The sequence below is a fragment of the Pygocentrus nattereri genome, chromosome 17 (assembly GCF_015220715.1).
Source record: "Pygocentrus nattereri isolate fPygNat1 chromosome 17, fPygNat1.pri, whole genome shotgun sequence".
NCBI lineage: Eukaryota > Metazoa > Chordata > Actinopteri > Characiformes > Serrasalmidae > Pygocentrus > Pygocentrus nattereri.
In genome coordinates, this window is record NC_051227.1 from 2,837,033 (window position 1) to 2,854,708 (window position 17,676).

General features: G+C 41.9%; 1 protein-coding gene across 2 annotated transcripts in view; it reads right to left on the reverse strand.

Annotated features, from left to right (window-relative positions):
• The window catches only part of prkd2 (protein kinase D2), a 50,756-nt gene that overhangs the window by 5,902 nt on the left and 27,178 nt on the right, over positions 1 to 17,676 (reverse strand). For both annotated transcript variants that reach the window (XM_017708904.2, XM_037546801.1), the window contains 13 exons: positions 9,960 to 10,091; positions 8,989 to 9,185; positions 6,914 to 7,097; positions 6,251 to 6,322; positions 4,712 to 4,874; positions 4,400 to 4,511; positions 3,829 to 3,906; positions 3,257 to 3,560; positions 3,009 to 3,061; positions 2,840 to 2,912; positions 2,440 to 2,546; positions 907 to 1,068; positions 588 to 686 (listed from right to left, as the gene is read on the reverse strand). In XM_017708904.2, coding sequence (XP_017564393.1) covers positions 588 to 686; positions 907 to 1,068; positions 2,440 to 2,546; positions 2,840 to 2,912; positions 3,009 to 3,061; positions 3,257 to 3,560; positions 3,829 to 3,906; positions 4,400 to 4,511; positions 4,712 to 4,874; positions 6,251 to 6,322; positions 6,914 to 7,097; positions 8,989 to 9,185; positions 9,960 to 10,091 — 1,736 coding nt within the window. The remainder of the gene's footprint in view (positions 1 to 587; positions 687 to 906; positions 1,069 to 2,439; positions 2,547 to 2,839; positions 2,913 to 3,008; positions 3,062 to 3,256; positions 3,561 to 3,828; positions 3,907 to 4,399; positions 4,512 to 4,711; positions 4,875 to 6,250; positions 6,323 to 6,913; positions 7,098 to 8,988; positions 9,186 to 9,959; positions 10,092 to 17,676) is intronic.

Genomic DNA, 17,676 nt, shown 5'->3' on the forward strand with positions numbered 1-17,676 from the left:
TTTTGCTGTGATAGGATTTAAAAGCAGAACAGACCAACCATGATGCTGAAGGTAAAGAGATATAAAGGTAAGGTAAAGATCCTGAAAACTTAACTAAACTTAAAGACAACATGATTTGTATGAAGATTATGGAAATTAGACCATCCACTTAAAAATTGTTCTGACATTTCTGGGAACATATGGTGGCTTGACAAATTATGACTTTCAATCAAAAAGACCAAGGATTATACTTAACAGCATGGTTATGTGAATAATCCTACACCATTAAATTACAAAACAATTTACTTACCACAGATCATCTAAAATAAATTCAACTGATCACTTTTTCAATGTATCACAATCTTTGGAACAGTATCATATCAGAATGCAAATACTGACATGCTTCTGATCATTTTGTTATTTTAATGACAAAAGTGATTAGCCTGACAAAGTGCTCTGCTTAAGTATTTAACAGTCGATGAAGCCTTTCAAAGGTCTTAGGAACTGTTTCTGGGGTGGGGGGTGGGGGGTTATGGACTATGGAATTTGACTGTAACAACTTCACTGAGGTTCATGAAATGTAAGGTAATCTAGTATGTTGTGTTTACTTGTGGAAATGGTTCTGCTGAGGCCAGCAGTACATTCTCAGGTTTCAGGTCACAATGGACAATATTCTTAAAGTGGAGATGTCTCAGGGCAGCCAATATCTGCAGATAAACAGAGAAATGAGAAAAAGCCATGAAAATAAAAAAAGTTACAGTCAATAAAATGGCTACAGAATCCAACCAAAATGCCACAATAACTCACAACTTGTATGTGGTAATACATCACATCATCATAACAAGTTACACATTAAAACAATGCATCATCTATTGTTTTGCTTAATGGTGTGGTACACTGCCTGCCATCACAACACAAACTCCTTACCTGTGTGATGAGGAACTTTGTGAGTCTCTCAGGAAGCCGTCCTTTCTCACTGGACAGGATCATCTCCAGCATGTCTCCATGTAGCTTCTCCATCACCACAAACACCTTCTCAGGAGTTTCAAACATACACTCCAGATTTACTATGCCTAGGTGACGCAAACTCTGAGAAAAAAAGAAACAGCGAGAGAGAGTGAGACAGCAGAGAGGAAAGAGCCAAACAAACACTGTTTCGTGTAAGCACAATTTTTCTCTCTCTCTCTCTCTCTCTCTCTCTGTCTCTTCCTTCACAGAGGTATCTGCTCGGCAAACAGTCATGTGAGGAGAACCAATCAGAGGCCTGGCTAGTGCAGGCCTGGCAAGGAGGGTCTGGCGGCAGACCAGTCTGATGCACTCTCAGCTTGATGTACACCGCCAGCCTATTGATGATGTCAATAAACATTCTGTCCCAACAGTGTTTTTGTCAATTTTATGAGGGAAAACTGTGAACCACATACTGCTGGGCAACAAGAGCTACACTGAACATACATTAATGTTGCCATACTGATAAGGTAATAAGGTAATTAAATAGGGAAACTTTCAAAATAAAACCTACCACAACGATAAGACATGAATGTCGAGCTTTCTCCTAGAAAGTTGTCAGACAACATTGTCATAACTTTCTGAGGAATTACATTTCCACATTGTGACAATGTAGGGAGCACCAAGCAGACAGTGTTGTGAAACTGGATTAAGTCATAATATCGCTAAGCAGAAACCGCCAAAAGTTAATGGACTGTTGGGCTGCTTCTGTCATTTTGGCAGAGAGTGCATGTTCAAGTGACATCACTGGGGCTGAGAGTGCATCTGTCTAAAAGTGCATGTCTGCAGCCAGGCTCTATTGGGCTTTTCTGGGGGGAGCCTATGTTTTAAAAGAGGCCTTCAAGATGGCTGAAGAGAGAGAGGACTGATCACATGTGCTGTGTTTATGTTTTTAATCTCTTGTGTTGGGAGTGTGCTTTGTTTTAGGTATTTCACCAGCGCTTCTTTTAATTAAGCTTGCACTATGATGTTTTATGTTATGGGAAGTGCATTAGGTATAGCAGTTTACCTGCGCACTTTTAACTTTGTTTTACAAATCTCTTTCAAGTAGGGTCTCAAGCAGGTAAGACGGACGCACCTAAAACATTTGCACCATGTAGATGTCTACTCTGTCTAGCTCCCTAGGTCAAAGTGCGGGCACTGCCGCATGTACTTCTGATTACTAGCTAGGGAAGTTTAGAATAGTAGGCTAGCATGGTTAGGATTTGTTCTGTTCTTTTCTTTGGTGCCATCCACAGTTGGATTCTTCCAGTATGCACTAGGCTACATAGCACACCAGTTTTATTGTGGCATGTTTCAATAAAATGGCTTCAAAAGCTCTATACTGTTCTGTTCCTCAAGCTTCTAATCCATTCTCATGTGCAATGATCACTCAGCAATGATCACTCAGCATTCTTATATCTCTTGTTCAAGATGTGAGGTGGTTTTGACTCTCTATCCCCCCCTGCTGGGTACCTGGAGTATGGCCACCTCGTTCCTCAGTTGGCTCTCCTGCTTGGTGGGAAAGCGAAGTTTGTCAATCACTTTCACTGCCACATCCCGTCCAGTTTTCCGGTGTTTACCTAATGAGCATATGCTTTTCTTAGAAGAGATGCTCCTGTTCATTACGATGACAAGATTTAATACTGTGCAGGTATTGCCTTCATTTTTGTCAATTTTATCCAAAAATGGGATTTTTCTCTCCGTGATTTACTGGTTTCATTTTACTCATAGTGAATTAAAAGATAAGAAGTAAACTAAAAGTGAATATGAATGGACAATATGTTAAACAAAAAATATATATTTTTAGTTAGACAATTTGTTATGGAACAAAAAGGACTGTGTGTGTTATTGGCTATTGGCTGAAAGTACTTACCCCCATATACCACTCCAAACTGGCCAGACCCCAGAACTTCATCAGCAAATATCTGATATACTGTGCCTATGTCCTATAAGAAAAAGCACCACCATTATTATTTTTAATCATCCCCCTACTTTATCATCATCCTTAAAGTACATCAAGATAGTGGGTACAACTCACTCACCACATTCTCCTTAATCTGACTGTTGGACACAGAGATACTGACTGATGCCTGCCCTGTGAAACACAAACTCAAAACATTATCATTCACACAAGGATCAAAGCATCCAATCCTTGCTCATTTTGGTTAGGTCCCAGTTCAAATTATAAAATATTTCAGAGACATCTGTATTTACTATAAATTTAAATGAATAAAACAAGCCCTAAAGCGTGTATCAATTGTTTTTACTAACCTATTAAAATTTGACTTACTGCGAGGGGTGTTGCCTTCAGCTGGTGGATTGTCCTGGAAGATGACCGGCATAAGGGCCTGACGTATAGCGTTCTCCCAGGCTTTGGCAACTTCCCGTCCGACTCCACTATTAGGTATTACACTACTGGGTGAAATAAGACCTGACAAGCTGGGTGACTGAGCGGGGACAATGTTAGGGTCCTCACCCACATAGTAGAGCATGGTGCCTGTCACAATCTCAAAACAGTGTGCGCTGGCACCACCGGGCACCAGTGAGAAATCACCTGCTGGACGTACTTCCAGAATCTCAGAGAGAGGGATTTCCTGAGGAAGAAAGATGTGGGTTGTGTGGCACTATAATTACAGTTTCTAGCAGGTACCAGGCATAAATGTCAATCATTAATCACCCAGCATAAAGAATAAAAGCAAATGTAAAATTTAATAATGCACAGAATTTATAGAAACACACTTCCTATACACCACAACACCAGTGCCTAGACATGTGGCTGGACCATCAAACTACAGAAGATAAGGTCAAATGCCAAAGTAGTTTCAAGACCCCTTGTGTTTTAAATGCTTCAGAATTTTTTACCTTGTAGTATTTGTTGGTTGTGTCATTCTGGAACAGGATGATACACTTGCAGTCCAGACGCCAATAATGTCGCTTCCTCTGTTTGGGACGAGAGGTCAGGGATCAGAGGTCAACAAGGAGTCAATGTATGGTTTAGTGAGGAGAGCTGCACCACCCCATAAGAGAAAAGAAGAGGAGCATGAAGAGAACAAGCTGAAAAAAGAAGGGAGAAGAGATGCAAGGAGAAGAGAAGCAAGAAGCAAGGAATGAAATTCAGAGTTTCAGACAAAAAAATAAACATTTTGCATAACAAATTAAATCAAAACTTTAAGATCAGTGCATTACTATACACAGTTATTCAATTCCTTATTTCCACTGAATATGGCTCAGGTTACCGTTGTTAACCTGAATATGTAAATAACTAGACGGACAATTAATAACACTTCTTTTGACTGCCTCAGTTTCAATTTCAAAGATAGTGTGCAATTTAAGGTTAAACATCACAAGCAAACAGAAATGAAATTAGTGGATAATCAGCAAATTAGTTGCAGTACAGACAGGATTATTCATGTAGTATATGTGAATAGTGTACCAGTGTGTCCTTGTTGCTGTAGTGCACCATCCAGCCTTCTTTAATAGCTGTACTGGAGCGGCGTGTGGTCTGCCTCACTGACTGCACCACTCTCATCAGGGGAATATTAGCACTGAGGAGAAAACAGTCAGTCAGTATATATATGTGCATATATATATATATATATATATATATATATATATATATATATATGTATGTGTGTGTGTGTGTGTGTGTGTGTGTGTGTGTATGTATGTATATATGTGTGTGTGTGTGTGTGTGTGTGTGTGCGCGCGCGTGTGTGCACATGCGCCTTGTGTACAAGTGGCTGACCTCTGGTCTCCACTGGCACCGTCTTGGCTATTGTCAGGGGAAAATGAGCCAGGAATACTGCAGGCCTCATCTGAATCATCCATCAGAGATGACTTCTCAGAGTCAGAATACTCACTACTGTAATCCATCGGTACCTCTGGGTCTGTACTTGGACTCAACATATCTGTGATACAAAGAGCAACAGAGAAGATCAAACACTGATCAAAGAAATCAAAGAGTGAAACAAAAGGAAATATATACAACAAGGGTAAAATGGGATTCAGACAGATTATATATGATGCTCTAGTTATACATCATACACTATATTTCCAAAAGTATTCACTCACACATCCAATTCACTGAATTCATGTCTTCCAATCACTTCCATGGTGTGTATAAAACCAAGCACCTAGGCCTGCAGACTGCTTCTACCAACATTTGTGAAAGAATGAGTCATTCTCAGGAGCTCAGTGAATTCCAGCATGATACCGTGAAATTTCCTCACTACTAAATATTTCACAGTCAACTGTCAGTGGCATTATAACAAAGTGGAAGCGATTGGGAACGACAGCAACAGGCCACGACAGAGCAGGGTCAGCAAATGCTAAGGCGCATAGTGTGCAGAGGTCGCCAACTTTCTGCAGAGTCAATCACTACAGACCTCCAATCTTCATGTGGCCTTCAGATTAGCTCAAGAACAGTGCATAGAGAGCTTCATGGAATGGGTTTTCATGGCCAAACAGCTGCATCCAAGTCTTACATCACCAAGCGCAATGCAAAGCATTGAATGCAGCTGTGTAAAGCGCCGCCACTGGACTCTAGAGCAGTGCAGACATGTTCTCTGAAGTGACGAATCACGCTTCTCCATCTGGCAATCCGATGGATGAGTCTGGGTTTGGCGGTTTCCAGGAGAACGGTACTTCTCTGACTGCATTGTGCCAAGTGTAAAGTTTGGTTGGGGGGGGGGGGGGGGATTATGGTGTCGGATTGATTTTCAGGAGTTGGGCTCGGCCCCTTAGTTCCAGTGAAAGGAACTCTTAATGCTTCAGCAGAACAAGAGATTTTGGACAATTTCATGCTCCTAACTGTTTTGGGAACAGTTCGAGGATGGCTGCTTCCTGTTCCAACATGACTGCGCACCAATGCACAAAGCAAGGCCCATAAAGACATGGATGAGAGAGTTTGGTGTGGAAAAACTTGAACCGGCTCCACAGAGTCCTGACCTCAACCCGACAGAACACCTTTGGGATGAATTAGAATGCAGACTGTGAGACAGGCGTTCTTGTCCAACATCAGTGTCTGACCTTACAAATGTGCTTCTGGAAGAATGGTCAAAAATTCCCATAAACACAAACACATTCTTAAAACTCATGGAAAGCCTTCTCAGAAGAGCTGAAGCTGTTATAATTGCATAGGGCGGGCATATATCATATTAAACCCTATGGATTAAAAACTGAATCTTACTCAATTTCATATGCGCAGATGGCAGATGAGCGATTACTTATGGTAATATAGTGTATATGTATAAAATGTACATAAATTTCACTGGTCTTTCATTACCTCCAATAGTTTCCCCTAGACAGTCGTTGGGTACCTTGTACGCACACCGTTTGTGACAGTTGAATTTGCAGTCTAAACAAAGACAGAAGTCACAACACATGATTACTCTCACATTACCCTCAACAAATATTGGCATCCCTGGTAAAAATGAGTAAAAGTTATAAGAAATTCACCTTTTGAATGAGGAAAATCTAACCTTTAATTGAAGCATATTTGTTCTGAGGAAAAAAATCTCTTACCAAGAAATATATAACAAAACCATGTGCCACTTGAGACACTTGCTTTTGGAGACATCCCCCCCCGACCATCTCCAAAGTTCAGCACTGCTGTTTCTGATCCACTTGTACCAGCACAACACACACTAACACATTAGGTTTACTGCAGTGCTGAGAGTGATCCACCACCCAAATAGTACCTGCTCTGTGAGGGCCCATAGGGGTCCTGACCACTGAAGAACAGGGTGTTACATACACATATGTGTGTGTGTGTGTTCATTCAATACATATTAAAGTTCATTCAATACATATTACAGAAAAAAAAATTACAATTACACAGTATTGTCTTTGAAGCTATTCTTGTGGGGATTACTGGCATTTAAAAGTGCACTGAACCACAGTCTGTACAATAACCAGAACACTCAAAAGTGACTCCAGACCATCAGACCTTTACACTGTAGTCCCTGTCGGAAGAGGCCCCGGAGCAGTCTTTTGCAGTACTGGCAGACAGTCGGCCGCGTGTAGGAGTGCACTGCAAATGTGTGTGGCACCTTCACCTTGCTCATCAGGATCTTGTCCAAGTGGACAGGCCGTCCAGTGTAAAATCGCCGAGCTTCGCTGGGAGTTCTGGGCTGGAGAATGAAAACAAAATTTACCCCTTTACTGCACAGCATTTCAGTTGTTACAGCTCAGACTCTGCTCTCCTGAGTGTGAAGTGAAATAACCACTATGCTGTAGAGCCAATCACAAAGTAAACACATGCACTGATCAAAAACTAATGTACCCTTACCAACTACCCTATAGTAGTAGTTTTTGTCATGACTATCTTTACACAGTTCATCATCACTTTTATTTATATAGCACCGTTCCCATGCGCAAGGATACTTTACAATCAAAGAACATCAACATATTAATAACACATTAAACAAAAGGATAATACAGGTAAACATTAAAGTATAAATGGAACAATGACAACACAGTGAAAACAAGTTTTTAACAGAGATATGAATGAAGACAGAGAGGTTGCATCCTGAAAAGACTGTGGGAGAGTATTCCATAACTTGGGAGCTACTAAATGATCAGCCACCCATAGAAGTCAATTTAAATCTAGGAACATGAAGAAGGCCTAGATTTTGCAATCTCAAAAGTACGGGATGGGACATAATGATGAAGAAGCTCTGTCAAGTATTGAGGAGCCAGACTGTGCAGAACTTTATATGTTATAAGAAGAAATTTGTACTGAATATGGAATGTAATCAGCAACCACTGAAGTCTCTGAAGGACAGGGGTGATGGGATCATTCTTTTTTGAAAAGGTGACGATCCTAGCAGCGGCATTTTGAACATACTGTAACTTAGTGAGCATTTGGACAGGGAGGCCAGAAAAGTGAACATTCTAGTAGTCCAGTCGTGATGTCACTAACGTGTGCAGAAGCGTTTCTACATAGGCTTGACTGAGAAATGGTCGGACATGAGAAATATTGCGAAGATGTAAAAATGAGAGTGTAGGGTCAAAGATAACATTGAGGTTGTGGAGGTGAGGAGGTGTTACTAGAATCCTATCAATATTGATGCCAACTTCAGACGAGCTAGATGTAAGTGACTGAGCCAATTAAAAGCAACTCAGTTTTGCTAGCATGGATACAGTCAGATAGTTTTAGGTGGTGGTGTAAATTGGAGGTGGAGCGGAGTTGTATGTTAATTGAGTTAAGTAGTAATGGCTACTGTCACAACAAATCCACACCTATAGCATCAGCATAAGGACATTTTAAAGAAGAAAAGAAAGAGAGAAAAAAAACATTATATTTTTGTATGCATATACAAAAATATTATTGTATTTTTGTAGGCATGTACAAAGAAAAGTTCCTTGGGGAATGCTGACTGTTGTTCTAATAGCCTTACTGGGCACACAAATAATGCTTGGAATTACAATATATTGAACTATTAGTATTTCATTATTTTTATTTTGGAGTTAATGAATGAACAATAATAGTATTTCTGTAATTTACTATTTACATACATAAAGGTTAGAGGGGTCTGACTAATTATAGTACAAGCAAAATCTAAGATATATTGTTTAAATCACAATTTATCATTTTTCACATTGTTATTTTATGACATTTTATGGTCATATCAGCAGTCTACAAGTGATGGGGAGAAAGCAAACTGCCTCAGAGTTAGAGAGTTTAAATCACACAGAGCAACAGTTCACAGACTCAGACTTCATCGGATTCAGATTTATAAAATTTTGCCTACATTTTTATCACTTTCCACTTCAATATAAATGTCAATATCACCTCATTTGGTCATATGTAAGGTGTAAATTAAGGTAAGATGTCACTGTGTGTGTGATGAATCCATTAGCATAGGTCGTTTAAGTAGCAGTGAGTCATGATTACATCATGCACTTAAGGGACATTGCGTTAACTCTCTCAGGCAAATGGATTAGTTTGAGAATACACATGCATACATATGCACATTGTACTGTTCTGTTTCTGAGTATGTGTATGTGAATGGGTTGTACCATCTGTGTGTGAGAGCGGATGAGGTTCGTATCTTCAGAGGTTGTGCTGGTGCTGAGACTGCTGAAAGACTCTGTCATAGACAGACGGAGAGACTGGCTACTGGACAGAGATGTAGTGGACAGCCGTCTCTTTCTTGCCCCACTGCAGTTGTTAGGAATGCTGAAAGCACAGCGTTTGTGGTAGTTCAGCCCACAACCTGAAAGAGATGCAGCGAAAAGAGAATAAGGAGAGGGGATGGGGTGGGGAATATGACTACTTTAACCCTTGTGTGGTGTTTGAGTCATTTCCATTGTTTAGCAAAAGAAAAAATTATGTGATTTATTATTATTTCAACCTCCTTGGTTGGTTCCTTGGTCTTTCCGTGAAGAACTTTTAACACATTTTCAATAACTTGATTTTCAATTATACTATACAGCCCCTACACATTTATATTATACATGTGGTGCTGGGATGAACCCATGGGGAATAAAAGTGTGGAGGTGCTGTGTGTTTTCACTCTATTCTCATCCTACATGGCCTGCTGTTAGTATATATATGTATGTGTGTGTGTGTGTGTGTGTGTGTGTGTGTGTGTGTGTGTCTGTGTGTGTGTCTCTGTGTGGACAACATGGACAAGCTGCTGACTGGCTACAGCTGCTAAAGGAGAACCCTATGCTGGCCACATGATATTTTAAATATCTGAATTTTTTTAATAAATTGTAGCTGTATTGAAGTAAAAAAACAAAAATGTGGTGGTTCCATCAGACCCACTGAGTAACAAAAAAACGAATACCACACAAGGGTTAAATATTGAGAATGCCAGAAAAAACTGGATTGTAATAATCAGAAGAATGATTTATGTATATTAAATGGGTAAGTGGTCCCTGCTACCAGCTTATTTCTTCAGAGCAGATAAAGTGACTGACAGACAGACATGTAAGAGATCCTTTAACAGAATACAAGACTAAAGGACAGGGATGTTTCTCCTTACCATCACATTTGAGCCCTTGTCTCACAAGGCCAAACAGCATCTCACCACAGTGATCACAGAAGGCAGGGGCACGGTATGAGTGCACATTCAAAGCGTGAGGGCGAATCTGAAAATCCTCAAAAGTGGCAGCCGCTAAAGAGAAGATACATACACTAGAGTCAAATTCAGCAAAATGAAAACACTCATTCCTCCATCCATAGCACAACTCAGTTATTGATTACTTGGACAATTGATACTAAATACTAAATTCAACTGTCAAATTATCTAGGATGTGAGATTTGTGTGAAAACAAAGCAAATATCTCTATTCAGAGCAAAATGTAAAATAAAGGTGTGTGTGATTTGAGAGTACGTTTGTTTCTGTCCCATGGTTTTGTTTCCACAGAAGTACGGATGTGAGCTTTTCATATGCTTGTGTTTGCAAGGGTGTGTTGGATTTACATTGTTTTCAACTGCTCAATAGTCTGATACATTGTTCTATATATATACACACACACACACACACACACACACACACACACACATACATATATACACAAAAATATAAAAATACCATTTTCAAACCTCTCCTCAAGGAACCCCAGTATTATATGTAGTTAAAAAACAACCCCTGGTGTGACCATCCAGTGCTTCATTAAATTGTGTAAAATTATGTAATTGATGATATTAACAAGTCTCTGTGGTGGCTGTGAAGGTGTCAAGGAAAAATATGGACCCAAGAAATTATTGTTGCTTTTTATTATTTTTAGTGAATTCTTGCCCAGAGTGGAGGAGTTTAAATATCTTGGGATGGGGAGGAGACCCGGGGAAAGACCCAGGATACGTTGGAGGGAGTATATCTCTTGACTGTCTTGGGAACGCCTTGGTATCCCTCCAGAAGAGCTGGAGGAGGTGGCGGGGGAGACAGAGGCCTGGGCCTCTTTGCTTAGGCTGCTGCCCCCGCGACCCGGCCCCGGATAAGCAGTTGTGGATGGATGGATGGATGGATGGATGGATGGATGGATGGATTATGAATATGACTATTCTAATATACACTGCTCAAAAAAAAAAGAGGAACACTTAAACGACACAATATAACTCCAAGTAAAACGAACTTCTGTGAAATCAAACTGTCCACTTAGGAAGCAACACTGATTGACAATCAATTTCACATGCTGTTGTGCAAATGGAATAGACAACAGGTGGAAATTATTGGCAATTAGCAAGACACACTCAATAAAGGAGTGGTTCTGCAGGTGGGGACCACAGACCACTTCTCAGTACCTTTCTGCTTTCTGGCTAATGTTTTGGTCACTTTTGAATGTTGGTGGTGCTTTCACACTCGTGATAGCATGAGACTCTACAACCCACACAAGTGGCTCAGGTAGTGCAGCTCATCCAGGATGGCACATCAATGCGAGCTGCGGCAAGAAGGTTTGCTATGTCTGTCAGCATAGTGTCCAGAGGCTGGAGGCGCTACCAGGAGACAGGCCAGTACACCAGGAGACATGGAGGAGGTTGTAGGAGGGCAACAACCCTGCAGCAGGACCGCTACCTCCGCCTTTGTGCAAGGAGGAACAGGAGGAGCACTGCCAGAGCCCTGCAAAATGACCTCCAGCAGGCCACAAATGTGCATGTGTCTGCACAAACGGTTAGAAACCGACTCCATGAGGATGGTATGACGGCCCGATGTCCACAGATGGGGGTTGTTCTCACAGCCCAACACCATGCAGGACGCTTGGCATTTGCCAGAGAACACCAGGATTGGCAAATTCGCCACTGGCGCCCTGTGCTCTTCACAGATAAAAGCACGTTCACACTGAGCACATGTGACAGACGTGACAGAGTCTGGAGATGCCATGGAGATCGATCTGCTGCCTGCAACATCCTTCAGCACGACCGGTTTGGCAGTGGGTCAGTAATGGTGTGGGGTGGCATTTCTTTGAGGGCCGCACAGCCCTCCATGTGCTCGCCAAAGGTAGCCTGACTGCCATTAGGTACCAAGATGAGATCCTCAGACCCCTTGTGAGACCATATGCTGGTGTGGTTGGCCCTGGGTTCCTCCTAATGCAGGACAATGCTAGATCTCATGTGGCTGGAGTGTGCAAGCAGTTCCTGCAAGATGAAGGCATTGAAGCTATGGACTGGCCCGCCCATTCCCCAGACCTGAATCTGATTGAGCACATCTGGGACATCATGTCTCACTCCATCCACCAATGCCACGTTGCACCACAGACTGTCCAGAAGTTGGCGGATGCTTTAGACCAGGTCTGGGAGGAGATCCCTCAGGAGACCATCCGCCACCTCATCAGGAGCATGCCCAGGCATTGTAGGGAGGTCATACAGGCACGTGGAGGCCACACAATACTGAGCCTCATTTTGACTTGTTTTAAGGACATTACATCAAAGTTGGGTCAGCCTGTAGTGTGTTTTTCCACTTTAATTTTGTGTGTGACTCCAAATCCAGGCCTCCATTGGTTAAATACATTTGATTTCCATTGATGATTTTTGTGTGATTTTGTTGTCAGCACAATCAACTTTGTACAGAACAAAGTATTCAATGAGAATATTTCATTCATTCAGATCTAGGATGTGTTATTTGAGTGGTCCCTTTACTTTTTTGAGCAATGTATATTGTGATAAACTCACTGCTGAGGTACATTGTTTAAAAAATTTGCTTAGATGCCTAAAACTTTTACACAGTACTGTATATTCTAGAGCTGCTGCCTTCTCTTAACTGTGTGGGCATGTTAGAATGTACAATGGTGAAAAGGTGGTGCAAAACTGCTAATCACTGTGGTTCAGGTGTACAAGCTCCTGTTATGAGTTCACATAATTGTTGACATGGTGGAAAAGTTTTTTGTGCCACAGTGCAGGGCAACATTTGATGTTAGGTGGGGTAGTTAACATACATTACATCACAAAAAGTATTCACTCACCCACCCAAAAAATTTTATTCAGGTGTTCCAGTCACTTCCATGGCCACAGGTGTATAAAAACAAGCACAGAGACATGCAGACTGATTCTACAAACATTTGTGAAAGAATGGGTCGCTCTTAGGAGCTCAGTGAATTCCAGCATGAAACCGTGATTGGATGCCACGTGCGCAACAAGTCCAGTTGTGAAATGAACTCCCTACTAAATATTCCACATTCAACTGTCAATGGTATTATAACAAAGTGGAAGCGAATGGGAACGACAGCAACTCAGCCACGTGCAGAGATCACCAACTTTCTGCAGAGTCAATCGCAGACCTCCAAACTTCATGTGGCCTTCAGATTAGCTCAAGAACAGCATAGAGAGCTTCATGTGTTCTCTGGAGTGACCAATCACGCTTCTCCGTCTGGAAATCCGATGGACGAGTCTGGGTTTGGCGGTCGCCAGCAGAACGGTACTTCTCTGACTGCATTGTGCAAAGTGCAAAATTTGAAGAGGGATTATGGTGTGGGGTTGTTCTTCAGGAGTTGGACTCGGCCCCTTAGTTCCGGTGAAAGGAACTCTTAATGCTTCAGCAGACCAAGAGATTTTAGACAATTTCATTTGGGGTTGGCCCCTTCCTGTTCCAACATGACTGCGCACCAGTGCACAAATCAAAGTCTATAAAAGTGACGAGCGAGTTTGGTGTGGAAGAACTTAACTGGCCTGCACAGAGTACTGACCTCAACCCGACAGAACACCTTTGCGATGAATTGGAGCAGAGACTTCTCATCCAGAGCCAGGCCTTCTCATCCAACATCAGTGTCTGACCTCACAAACAAATGCGCTTCTGGAAGAATGGTCAAAAATTCCCTTAAACACACTCCTAAACCTTGTTCAAAGCCCTCCCAGAAGAGTTGAAGCTGTTATAGCTGCAAAGGGTGAGCCAACATCATACTAAACCCTATAAATTAAGAATGGGACGTCGTTCAAATGCGTTCATATGCGTTTGAAGGGAGACGAGCAAATACTTTTTGGTATCATATAGTGTATAATTTTATTTCCATAGTTAAGGCAGACTGCTAGCTATCAAGCTCTTGCCAAATTTTGTACGATGCTAATTTAATAATTAAAAAACTAAATAAAATAAAAAAATCAGTAATTTAAAATTGCTTCCTTAAAGTTAAAAGCTCCTTAAATAATATTTTTTTAAAAATTCACCATGTTTATTTATTTTAATATAATAAGAATAAATTGAATACAGTTTTTTCAAAAGAATGTCATTCTTTAATTTTTTGTTTTGTAGTGTTACACCAGCATTTGAATTTTAAGCATTAACACATCTCTCAAAATGTATTTAACATAAAAATCTTAAAGGTGCCCCTCATAAAAGATAGTACCTTATATCTTTCCCAGTCATTCCTTAAATCAGATGGTTCTGCTCGGACCTATCAACGAAGTCCTTCACCGTCGCCCTGTGCTCATCCTCATCACCCCTGCTGATACATCCAACTATTGCAGAGTCATCAGAAAAATTCTGAAGGTGGCAAGTCTCTGTGCAGTAACTGAAGTCCATGGTGTAGAGGGTGAAGATGAAGGGTGAGAGGACACACAGTGCTGCAGGCGTACATAATATGATCTGCCAGTCAGGTAGTCAACAGGACACGAGGGGGGCAACTACTTGCATCACTGTCGGCTTATCACCCAGAAGAGCAGGATGAATGGTATCAAATGCACTGGAGAAGTCAAAAAACATGACCCTCACAGCGCTGGCTGGCTTGTCCAGGTGAGTGTAAACTCTGTTGAGCAAGTAGATGATGGCGTCCTCAACTCCCAGGCGGGGCTGATCCAAGATTAGCCCCCGGTGAACTGGAGGGAGTCCAGAAGTGGCTGGATCATGGGCCGGAGCTGATCCAATATGAGCCTCTCCATGGTCTTCATGAAGTGGGACATCAGTGCCACTGGTATGCAGTCCTTGGCATCTCTTGGTCGTGGCATCCTCGGAATAGGAACAATGCAGGACATCTTCCACATCATAGGGACCCTCTGGAGATTAAGGCTCATGTTGAACACATGTTGCAGTACTCCACAAAGCTAGATGGCACAGGCTTTAAGCACCCTGGGGCGGACCCCATCAGGGCCTGCAGCCTTGTTTGTGTGGAGTCTCTTCAGTTGTCTTCTCACCTGGTTAGCAGTGAAACTCACTGTAGAGGTGACGGGAGGGGGAGATGTGGAGGTGTGAGATGGACTGTCACAGGAGAGGGGCAAGCTATCAGGAGGGGGAGGGAGAGGAAAGGAGGGTGAGTGGAGTGGGCTGCAATGTCAAATCTGTTAAAGAAAGATTTAACTTGTTGGCCCCATCCACACTGCCCTCTACTCCTCTGTTGTTGCTGGACTTGAAGCTGGTGATGGTCCTCATTCCACTCCAAACCTCCCTCATGTTGTTCTGCTGGAGTTTCCAATCCAGCTTCCTCCTATATTTGTTCTTCGCCTCCCTGATTGTTGTCTTCAGTTCCCTCTGGATTGTTCTCACCTCCTCCCCATCTCCAGCTCTGAAGGCCTTCTTCTTGTTGTTAAGGAGAGCTTTAATGTCCTTTATTACCCACGGCTCGCTGTTTGGGTAACATTTTACAGTCCTGGTTGGAACAATGAAGTCCACACAGAAGTTAATGTTGTCCATGATGCACTCGATGTGTGGCTCACATGTGCCTGCCAATCAGTAGCCTCAAAGCAATCCTGCAGTGCCTCGTAAGTCTCCTCAGACCATCTACTCACTGTCTGTGTGGTCACAGCCTGACTCTTCACCAGCGGCACCGTACCAGGGACTGAGATTCACCAAGTTGTGGGAGTCCACATACTGAGTAAAGTTTGGTAGTGCCTTGGACATAGTGACGTGGTTAAAATCACCTGATATGGCAATAAAGGCACTCGGGTGTTGGGAGTTTGGAGACCCTTTATTGTTGACTACCCGACATTGGGTTGGCGTGGGGTGGGTAAACAGCCACAATAATAACGGAGAACCAACTCCCAGTGCTCCCTCTGACTCCTGGCTAATACTGTTAGCTCATCCATTTTATTAGTCTGCACTCTGCCCTTGATGAGACAGGGGAGACGTGGTTTATATCCCCTCTTCTCCCTAAGCCTCCATCGTCTCACCCTCGCTTTCCCCAGTTTTGTTCCTCCTCTGCATCTCCTGTGCATCTGTCTCCAAAGCTCTTTGGGGATGCTAGTTGTCCCATGCCGGCTGGCTTCAGCACAATCAGCTGATCCTGGGTGTAAACAAAGCGGCCATATTGCTGCACAGCAGTGGACCAGGAGAGTGAAATAAGTACTTTCATGGCAAAAAAAACAGACCAAGATTCTCTCTACTAGCATGTTTTGAGAGGGCGCAGCTTCACTAAGTTGTCTTGTCAAATAAATAAAACCTTAGAAAGATAAATAAAAAGTTAAAAAGAAAAACGAAAAACATGAACGGGAGCTACTGCAACAGGCTGTATGCACGGCCCATGCATGTGCAGACTAAAGTAGTCAGCGTACAGCTTGTATAGCAGTATAGATTTACTGTCTTCTGATAATAACTCAACACACAGCCATTAATGTCTAAATAGCTGGCAACACAAGTGAGTACACCTCACAATCAACATGTCCAAATTGTGCTCAGTGTGTCATATATTGCATATTTTGCATGACCACCATTATCTAGCACTGGCTTAACCCTCCTGGGCATGGAATTCACCAGAGCTGCACAGGTTGGTACTGGAATCCTCTTCCACTCCTCCATGATGACTTCACAGAACTAGTGGATGTTAGACACTTGTGCTCCTCCACCTTCCGCTTGAGGATGCCCCACAGGTGCTCAATTGGTTTAGGGATTAGCCAGTCCATCACCTTTACCTTCAGCTTCCTCAGCAAGGCAGTTACAATCTTGGAGATGTGTTTGGGGTTGTTATTGTGTTGGGAAACTGCCATGCGGTACAGTTTCGGAAGGGAGAAGAATTCATTTCCCAGTACCGGCAGCACTCATGCAGCTCCAGACCATGATGCCACCACCATGCTTGGACACGATCTGAGCCAAACTAGTTTATCTTGGTCTCGTTAGACCACAGGACATGGTTCCAGTAATCCATGTTTTTGGACTGCATGTCTTCAGCAAATTGCAGCCATTCTTGTGTGTCAGCCTCAGGCTTCCTTCTGGGGCAATGGCCATGCAGATAGAGTTGGTTTTATTCCATAACTTACTACTGTACTTAATACTAGTGAATATTGTGTACATGTGCATACAGAGAAAGTTTTTTTTCTTTGTTCATGTATACACACACACACACACACACACACACACATATACATACATATATATATATATATATATATATATATATATATATATACACACATACATATACACATACACACACATATATATACACATATACACATTATATATATACACATTTTATATATATATATATATATATATATATATATATATATATATATATATATATATATATATATTTATTTATATTAACACATCCTAGATCTGAATGAATGAAATATTCTCATTGAATACTTTGTTCTGTATAAAGTTGAATGTGCTGACAACAAAATCACACAAAAATCGTCAATGGAAATCAAATTTATTAACCAATGGAGGCCTGGATTTGGAGTCACACACAAAAATTAAAGTGGAAAAACACACTACAGGCTGATCCAACTTTGATGTGATGTCCTTAAAACAAGTCAAAATGAGGCTCAGCTCCTGGACAGTCTGTGGTGCTGGTGGATGGAGCGAGACATGATGTCCCAGATGTGCTGAATCGGAT